The 10,000-nt window shown below is 49.2% G+C and overlaps 1 protein-coding gene across 4 annotated transcripts in view; it reads left to right on the top strand.

Moving 5' to 3' along the window:
* stard13a (StAR related lipid transfer domain containing 13a) overlaps positions 1-10,000 on the top strand; it is a 35,830-nt gene that overhangs the window by 20,220 nt on the left and 5,610 nt on the right. For all 4 annotated transcript variants that reach the window (XM_062537057.1, XM_062537056.1, XM_062537059.1 and 1 more), the window contains exons 4-9: positions 2,388-2,451; positions 3,867-5,536; positions 6,181-6,351; positions 7,841-8,000; positions 8,303-8,501; positions 8,934-9,147. In XM_062537057.1, the coding sequence (XP_062393041.1) occupies positions 2,388-2,451; positions 3,867-5,536; positions 6,181-6,351; positions 7,841-8,000; positions 8,303-8,501; positions 8,934-9,147 (2,478 nt within the window). The remainder of the gene's footprint in view (positions 1-2,387; positions 2,452-3,866; positions 5,537-6,180; positions 6,352-7,840; positions 8,001-8,302; positions 8,502-8,933; positions 9,148-10,000) is intronic.

Here is a 10,000-nt window from a genome sequence, read left to right as displayed (position 1 = left end):
TGTAGATCCCTGTCTCGCGCATCCTCTATAAACCAGTGTCCCTGTCCCCTAGCTCCTTTGATCCCTGTGCTGGGCTGTCTGTGCCCTCTGCTCTCTCAAGTGGGATTCAAAGGCCAGGGCAGCCTCGGGGAGCCTGGGGTGGGCTGGGCTGGGGTGGGGTGGGGTGGGCTGGAGTGGTAGGGGAGACCAACAGATGGCCGTGTGTGTCCGTGTTTTAGGCTGAAGGGCCCGACAGCGGTAGATGTGAGCTTTTACAGCAGGTTGTCTGTCCCACTCGGACTCTGTGGCTCCTGTGGTCCCGTTCTGTTGCTATGAAGCGCTCTGCTTGTGCTCTGCTTTGGTCGTTTACCTTGTGGTCAGGGTTTGATGTTTGTAAATATTCCTAATGAGATCAAATGGACTGTTATGCTGTGGTACAATTAAAGGTGCAGTCAGCGATTGCGCAGGAAGTCACGTTTGTTCATGTTTATGTTTATACTGTATGTTTAGATTTATTACCACAGATGCTTTTGTCCAAAACAACATAGATTATATTTTTTAACCAAGGACCAAACAAAGCACACCAGAGAGGTAGCTCAGCCCTCCCTTCAGTATTCCCAGACTCTACGCAAGGTTTCATTGTTGTTTGGGGGACAGGCTGCCTCCACTTTGTTTCCAGTTTTCAGGGCCTGTGCTGCCTTCAAAAAAACAGTATTCTTTACAGTGTAGGCTACTCAAAAAATGGGCCGCTGAATTGATTGTGACATAAAAAATTTATGGACTTCAAATCGCATAAGATTGCTGACTGCACCTTTAAGTGTCATTGGTTAAAAAATGGTCAAACTTTTGCTGTTCTCATTCAGTGGCCCCTTTCTTAACCGTCTCTCCATCCTAAACTGCCTTGGTCTTTTCACCGTTTCTCCAATGTTGAATTTTTTTCCCGTTTAGTTTATTTCCTTTGTCGTCTCTCACCCTCCTTTTCTTTTTGTCACCATTTCTTCACCCTATGTTTTCATTTTCAATCTCCACTTTCTTTCATGCATGCTTTCTGTCTTTCTTTTCTCTCTCTCTCTCTCTCTTGCCCTTTTCTACACTTTTCCCTCTCTCTGTGTCTCCTCTCCTAAGCTAATGACACTAATGACAGTATTAGTAGGATCTGACAGCTTTACTGTCAGAGAAAACATACCCCCCCTCCTCCCTTCACCTCACCACCCCCTCACTAGAGCAGTGCCTGGATTCTCACACGTACACACACACACACACACACACACACACACACACACACACACACACACACACACACACACACACACACACACACACACACACACACACACACACACACACACACACACACACAAAGACACACACACATACAGCTTTTATGTGGCAACACTTTAATTCTCTGTACTTTCTGATGCCTAATCAAGTTGGATCATGCTCTGACAGATTCACATGCCAGGGGGACTCAGGGGAATTCTTCTACGTGTAGTGTCAGTAGTGAAAGAATAGAAGCTCATATCTAAAAAAATGAAAAAATACAGGGCAATGGGTACATTTTTGAATAAGGGCAGACATAGAGAGATATTTTAACAATAGGGTTTTTTAATTATTTTTTATTTTTTTGCTGAATGGAATGGCAGTGGTATGTGCTGGTCCTGTAGTCAGTGTTATTTGTCTGGGCATCCAGCACATGTTTAGTGTCTCCTGGCACCCTTGTGATAGCTGTGTGACCCCAGCTGGTGGCCTGTGTATGTGTGTGTGTGTGTGTGTGTGTGTGTGTCGAGTGCCATGTGTGTGTGTATGTGTGTGTGTGTGTGTGTGTGTGTGTGTGTGTGTGTCGAGTGCCGAGTCCCTGTGGTGAAGATCAGACAGATGAGAGTTTAAGAGGTGCTTTAAGATCACATCAAAGACCCACAGGAAGAGGATCTCTGTCTTGCTGTCTGTCTTACTTGCATGCTTTCATTCCCCTTTGCTCTCTCTCTCTCTCTCTCTCTCTCTCTCTCTCTCTCTCTCTCTGTCCCTCTCACTCACCCATGTACTCTCTCTCTCTCTCTGTCCCTCTCACTCACCCTTGTATAGTCTCTCTCTCTCACTCACCCATGTATACACTCTTTCTATCTCTCTCTGTCTCAGTCCCACCTTCATCTCTTGAGAGTTTGCGTGCATCTTTTTCTCCAAACCCTCTTGCGTGGGAAGACCTCAGCCTTAGGATTATAATGCTAGAACAGCCCCGGCCAATCAGATGTGTGTTTGTTTGTGTTTGGAGAAAAGGCGCTGCTCGGGGCGATTAGAGAGGAGAGAGTGTGTGGGTAGTAAGAGAGAGAGCCGGTAGATGTGCCGTGTGCTGTTTATGTCTGCGATCGCACTCCTGTCCTGTGCTGACCTGAGGACTGTCTCTGCTCTAGGCGGCTCAACACGCTGAACAAGTGTGCCTCCATGAAACTGGATGTCAACCTTCCCAAGAAGAGAGTGAGTAGATCTTTTTCCACATACAGTATACTGATGATCAGTGGTTTGTGTATTTAGTTTTGATGTTCTTTGTTGATGTTATGTTCTGTATTAATCACCAAAAACACTGAAATGATTTAGAACATTAAATCTGTTTTGTTTGCTCAGTTTGTTCGGTCCCATCTTGAATGAGGTGTGTGATGCGTAGGATGTTGTGCTTAGATAAGTTAATTCAAAAAACAATCCCATGTAAGCGCTACTGTATTTCTAATCTATTGCGTTTTTAATCCTAACCTTAAACCTAATCCTAAATGCAACCCTCGGTAAGTTTTATAACAACATGTACCTGTATTTATATAAGAGCTACATCGCGCTTGTCATTTTTAATGCTAAGCTCACAGTACCCAAGGACGCACCTGAGGTAAACTTGGATAAATGGAACGAGTTTGGAGGGCTGCAGCGTAGTTCCTCTGATAGCTTAAGGTGCTCTTTGGTAGAAAAAAAATATATAATGATTATTGGTAAATTGACCAAGGCACTCTTCCATTTTTTTTAAAAAAAAACTTTAATTCATAGGCTTAATCATGTATGATCATTAAAAATGCCAAACTGCATGTCAACTGGGATCCAATGGTCTTAGCTTTAGTTGTTTGTAATGTAGTGTTTGTGAGAAGTATGGTATACACTAGAGTGGAGTACACATGAGTATCATGTTCTCACTTACAGTAGATGGGCCCTTTACGACTCCCCACTGGCCTCTTCCAGCTTGAGGAGCTCATTGATGCCATGGACTGTTGATGTACTGCAGAACTCTGTTTTTGTCTTGTATCACTTTATGTGTTTTGAAAGAACTATGGTCCTTTTAATCCCGTGTAACCTACTTTTGTGGATATTTGAGCATTTGAGCATTGTTATTTTCCTTATTCATCTTGAAAAGGAACACTTGAGCATCCCTGCAGGAATGTGACCTATTGTGACCGGACTTTTGACTTTGATCTTATTTTCACCTTAGCCTGCCATGTGCCTTTACTCATTCAGAGCAAGTGTGGCTTTTTATAGGAAGAATTCCTTGACAAACAACAATAATGTGTAGTCCTTAACATGTTGCTGTAACTACTGCAAATAACATGACTTCATATGTATTTTAACAAATGTGTAGCACAGAGGGATTTCTACTCCAATGTGGCATTCAAAACCAACAGTAACCTTCACCTCATCATATTGTTCAATAATACTAAAGTCAGCAAGTACAATAGTATACTTACTGTTGTCAATGTTACTAAAATAATAGAACAATTAAAGTCCCTGGACTTGTGTTATTTGAGCCCATGAAACTATTTCCAAGCTACTACACACATACTTACATGTAGTGGTCCAGACTAGGAGCTGGTTAAGTATGTTGCATGCTGAACATCTGCTGTGTGCGTTTGTGGCAGAGCGAAGACTCCGATGAGGACGACCTGCTGGCGATCAGCAACCGATGGACGTTTGAGCCGAGCAGCCGCCGCTGGTCCCGCCTGCATGACATCGACCTCCTCCTGGGCAGCGACCCTCAGCGGCGGAGCCTGTCGGACGGAGGCGAGGACGGCGGCAGCGGCAGCGGAGTGGACGGCGGGGTGGACGGCGGCGGCATGGGCTCGGGCCTGCGGCCCACGGTGAGCAGCGAGAGCGTGCTGACGGACCTGAGCGAGCCCGAGGTGTGCTCGCTGCACAGCGAGGACTCGGCCTCCGCGCTCACGACGCCGTGCTCGGACTCGCTCTCCCTGGCGCCGTCGCCGGGCGCCTACTCGGCCCACGCCTCCCTGGCGCACTCGCCGGGCGACTACCCGCACTACCACTCGCTGCCCGCCAAGGTCGGCGGCGGCGGCGGCGGCGGCGGCGGCAGTCGTCACGGGCGCACGCGGGCCAAGGACTTCCTGCGGCGCATGGAGACGCTGCGCTCGTGGGGCAGCTCGCTGGGCCGGCCCGAGCGCCGCTCGCTGGTCATCAGCGGGCCGGTGCTGCAGCGCGAGCCGGACGCCCTGCGGACGCTGCGCTGCGTCCGGATCGGCGACGGAGACGGCGACGGTGCCGAGCTGCCCCTCCCGCCGCTCTACAGCACCATGCCTCGCCTCCGCCACAGGAGCACGCCGCTCAACGACCGCTCGCCCGCCGACCGGGACGGAACGGCCGACCGCTCCGAGACCACCACCGCCGGCGGTGCGGACGAAAACGCGCCGGGCGCGTCCGAGGACGGCGTTGCGGCCGAGCCGCCGCCCAAACAGACGGACCCGCTCAGCAAGCGCGGCGGCGTCTACCTGGAGGGCATGGACGTGCTCTCGACGTCCGAGCTCGGACCGGACCGCGCCGACCCGACCAAGGACCTGAACAGCACCAGCACTAGCCCCAACACCAGCACTATCACTGAGATTAACACTGACTCTAAAACGAACACTCGCGCCACCACCACCTCCATCCCCACCACCTCCACCTCCACCCCCAAACGAGCTGCCGTGCGGAGGAACCAGTTCCGCTCCTACGATGACCTGGTGGTGCACGTGCCCAAGGACCACAAGCCGGGCACCTTCCCCAAAGCACTGTCCATCGAGAGCCTGGCGCCCTCCAGCAACGACAACATCAACTGGAGGGCCAGTGGCGATAGCCAGACGCGGGGAGGAAGAGGAGGTGGTGGAGGGCGGTTGTCTGGACGTTGCTGCCCGCACGGCAGCCGCATCAGCGTCTACGACAACGTGCCCGGCTCGCACCTGTACGCCAGCACGGGCGACCTGATGGACCTGGAGAAGGAGGACCTGTTCCCGCACCTGGACGACATCCTGCAGCACGTCAACGGCCTGCAGCAGATCGTGGACCACTGGTCCAGGAACGTGCTCCCGCCCGACGGAGAGGGCGAGAGTCACCTGCACGAGGAGGAGGACGAGGACGGGGACGAAGAGGACGGGGGCGGGATGAAAGGGGTGGGGTCCGCCAGCCAGATCACGCTGGACTTCGAGGGGCTGGCCACGCCCAGCGACGGCGAACGGGACGGGGTGTCGCTGAACGACACCGACTCGACCAGCACGCGGGAGAGGAGGGACTCGGGAGTCGGAGCTTCGTTGACCAGACCGAGGTGAGTACGAGAGCCGGGCAGCTCATCTCAGAAGACATGTAGGACTTGGGACTGTGGGAAAAAGACAAAAAGAATTGAAGAGCTCTTTTCCAAAAAAATTTAAAACATTGAGTAATGTTATTTAATAGTGTATTTCAGGTAATATCAATACAAGTGCAGTTGTTTTGTTTTAATTAGTAAGTAAAGATAAATCAACTAAACATAACCCAATTACAGTTACACTGAAATTACTTGTACACAAGGATGTTTTTGGGTTGGACATTGTAGGCCATATTTTAGATGATTGGACTTGAATCTAAAAACATGAAATCCATTCATTGTTGGTTGGTTCATTCATTGTATTAGCATACTATATACTAATACTGTCAGTATCAGAGGCGGACATCCCGGGTTCATTAAGTAAAAGTCCTGTAAAAGTATTTGATCCAACCATTTTGGAAACCAGCTCATCCTAATTAACTGCCAGGTAGATCAGATGATTAGTGATATCACCTGTGTTAAGTGCACAGGTAGAAAGAATACTGTATATGGCAGGACTTTTACTCTTTGGAAGCAGGAATGGCCGCCTCTGGTCAGTATTCTAGTATAGTGCCTATAAGCCGTGTGTGTATTTGTTGTATGCGTAATGACCTCTTTCCTCTTAGACTAAGGTGGCCCAGCTTCAGGATATCCAACCGCCTCAGCCAATCAGGGGTCTCCCTACAGCTCAACAGCCAATCAGCTGGCCAGCTCAGCCTGTTACAGAAGTTCTCCTTGTTACGCCTCACTGCCATCATGGAGAAATACTCGATGTCTAACAAACATGGATGGACCTGGTGAGAAAACGCCCTTGTATTGGCAATCAGTTTAGTGAAAGTCTGAGCATAAAACATACATATAGTGCATATACATTTACAGATACACATACATGCGGGAGCGTACCTATGTTCCCCGGGTCCTATGTTCCCCACTTTGCATGGGACCAGGGAACATAGGACTCTTTTTGGGAAAACCGGGGAACATAGGACCAGGGGAAGATAGGGATGACCCCCATACGTCCTAGTAGTGTATCTAGATATCAGTATACAAGCTCGTTTATCATTATATCATCAAATATTAAACTTCAAACGTAACGTGCTAAAAATCTAAATCATGTGAAAGAGAGCAGTGAATAGATCTAAAGCAACTGTATAGAATATGATGGTAAGTGTGGTCAAGCTGAAAGTGGGGGAGGTCTGAAAGAGTTGTTTTGGATGAGGTAGTGCTCGTGGTCACCTCTTATCTCTCTCTCGGTGCACTGCACTGCTGCCTTCCTCTGACACAGTGATGTACTTGATGGTGACCGGTGGGTGAACCACACTGGAGCCATCATAATCAGCCATCTTTCCCTCTCAGTCATTGGTGCTGGGATTTTACCCCCAAGCTGTGTGTGTCTGTGTGTGTCTGTGTGATGGTGCGTGTGTGTGTGTGTGTGTGTGTGTGTGTGTGTGTGATGGTGTTGTGGTGTAATGATTGATTGATTGTGTGTGTGTGTGTGTGTGTGTGTGTGTCTGTTTAAGTGTGTGTTTATGTATCTGTGTCTGTGTGTGTGGGTATGTGTCTCTGCGTGTGTGTCTGTGTCTTTGTGTGTCTATCCACATTCTTGTGCAGAGTGCTGGACGATCCTGAATGCATTTGTGGAATTTCAGTAGCCTATGCATGCTCTGTGTGCTTAGAGAGACCACCCATGAACTTTTATCCAGATAAACAATTGTGTGTAATGAATCCGCCGACGTGAACTAGGCTCACATGGCTCTCTCCTCCACTCACATGCTCTCTTCATCCCCCTCTTCCTTTCTCTCTCTCTTTTACCCTCTGCCTCTCTCTCTCTCACAAACCAAATAAACACAAGCATAACTTACCTACTTACTTGTTGTGTGTGTATACATTGCCTGCCCCCGCTAGTGACACTCTCGGAACCAAATTCCTTTGCGTGTTCTAACTCTAACTTTGTTGTCCGAAGAAACCCGATTCTTGATTCTCATGGTTCTAAAATGACATAGTGCTTGAACTTGACGTTGACAGGAGCATACCAGTGTAGATACTGTAGATAGATAGATAGATAGATAGATAGATAGACAGACAGACAGACAGACAGACAGACAGACAGACAGACAGACAGACAGATAGATAGATAGATAGATAGATAGATAGATAGATAGATAGACAGATAGATAGACAGATAGATAGATATATAGACAGATAGATACTTTATTGATGCCCAAGGGGAAATGTGGAGGTGTAACGTCTAACGTGGCTCCTGCTGTTGTGGTGTCTCTCCCTCAGGTCTGTGCCCAAGTTCATGAAGCGGATGAAGGGGCCGGAGTATAAGGACAAGGTGGTGTTCGGCGTGCCGCTCATCGTCCACGTGCAGCGCCACGGCCAGCCACTGCCCCTCTGCATCCAGCTGGCGCTGCGCTACCTCAGGAGCCAGTGTCTGGACCAGGTCAGTGGGCTCAGGCACACACACACACACACACAAAGAGAGAGTCACACACACAGATACATACACATACACACACACACACACACAGAGTCTCACACACACATACAGTACATACATACACACAAAGTCATACACACACACACAGAATGACACACACGGATACACACACACACACACACACAGACACAGACACAGACACAGACACAGACACAGAGACACACACACACACACACACACACCCACACATTCCACACTGCTGACTGCACAGCCCTGACTGTGCTCTGTGTGCTTTGGTGTTGCAGATAGGCCTGTTCCGTAAGTCAGGGGTCAAGTCCCGCATCCTGGCCCTGCGGCAGACGTGCGAGATGTCGCCGGACGCCGTGGACTACGAGGACCAGTCGGCGTACGACGTGGCCGACATGGTCAAGCAGTTCTTCAGGGACCTGCCCGAGCCACTGCTCACCAGCAAGATGGGGGAGACCTTCCTGCACATTTACCAGTGTAAGACATGCTAGGCAGGGGTACTGTGACTGACAAGCTATAGTGTTTTGGTGTGTGTGTGTGTGTGTGTGTGTGTGTGTGTGTCTGTGTCTCTGTGTGTGTGTTTATGTGTGTGTGTCTGTGTGTGTCTGTGTGTGTCTGTGTCTGTGTGTGTGTGTGTGTGTGTGTGTGTGTCTACGTGTGTGTGTGTGTCCGTGTGTGTGTCTACGTGTGTGTGTGTGTGTGTGTGTGTGTGCGTGTGTGTGTGTGTGTGTGCAGTGCTCAACACAATCATACATTTTCTCTTCCCTAAGAGCCCAGCAAGAGAGAGGGAGAGATGCAGCACAAAATTTTTTTGGGCTAAAGAGCCTCTCATGAATAGAAAAATGCTGCACAATGATCTCTTTCCCCTCTTCCTTAACCACCTCTCTCTCTCTCTCCCTCCATCTCCAGATGTCCCTGCTGAGCAGCGTTTGCAGGCGGTGCAGGCGGCCATCATGCTCATGTCCGACGAGAGCCGCGAGGTGCTGCAGACGCTGCTCTGCTTCCTGACTGACGTCACTTCCTCTGTGGAGGAGAACCAGATGACCCCCATGAACCTGGCCGTGTGTCTGGCGCCCTCGCTATTCCACCTCAACATCATGAAGAACGACAACCTGTCGCCCAGGTAACCGGCCCAGCTCCCCCCATACTGAACCTATTTGGATTTCGCCCGACAACTCAGGCTGGAAACCTGCACATCTGTCTACCCTGCTTCCTGTCCACAACCTTTGTGGTCCAATCGCAAACTAGCTTGTCAAAAAGATACACCTGATCATAGGTCTAATTGGTTGAAGGACTATCCAAAAGTGACATTTGAACTATGCCCGTAAAAGTGACATTTGAACTATGCCCTCTTGTGCAGTAGGAATAAAGCACAGACTCCCCAGACTAATGTTCCATTTGAAAGATTGAGCTTATTATGGTGATATCCAGACTATCTCATTTCACCATACTGAACGAAATATATGAATCTTCTGGTCTACGTTGTTTGGGGTTTGTTTACAATAACCTTGGCTGCAATACTGAGAAAACTAGTCTGAGGACATATTGCACAATCAGTGGTGTTTTGTCATGACCAGCGGGCCAAATAAAGAACTGATACTAGCTGCTCTCATGTTCACTTTGTGGGCTTTTCACAGCAGAGTTTGTTTCCCAACAATGTTACCCAGTGTGCCAATAGCCCGTTCTGACTTACTAGCTCTGAGGAGTGAGCTTTAGAGTCAGCCTACAAAGGCATTCTTTCACTAACCTACACACACACACCTACACACACACACACACACACACACACACAGTGTGTATCATCCAGTCACCCATTCATTTCCTCAAGGCCGTCGGGAGTCGGTATGTGGAGTCATTAGATGGTGACAGAGTGGCGCTGTCATTAGCAGTGCTGCCCCGTGGATGCTGTGAGGGGCAGTGCTCAGGGGCACACACACACACACACGCACACACACACGCACACACACGCACGAACA

The sequence above is a fragment of the Sardina pilchardus genome, chromosome 5 (genome assembly GCF_963854185.1).
Source record: "Sardina pilchardus chromosome 5, fSarPil1.1, whole genome shotgun sequence".
NCBI lineage: Eukaryota > Metazoa > Chordata > Actinopteri > Clupeiformes > Clupeidae > Sardina > Sardina pilchardus.
Note: the sequence above shows the minus strand (reverse complement) of the source record. Positions and strands in the feature narration are given on the sequence as shown.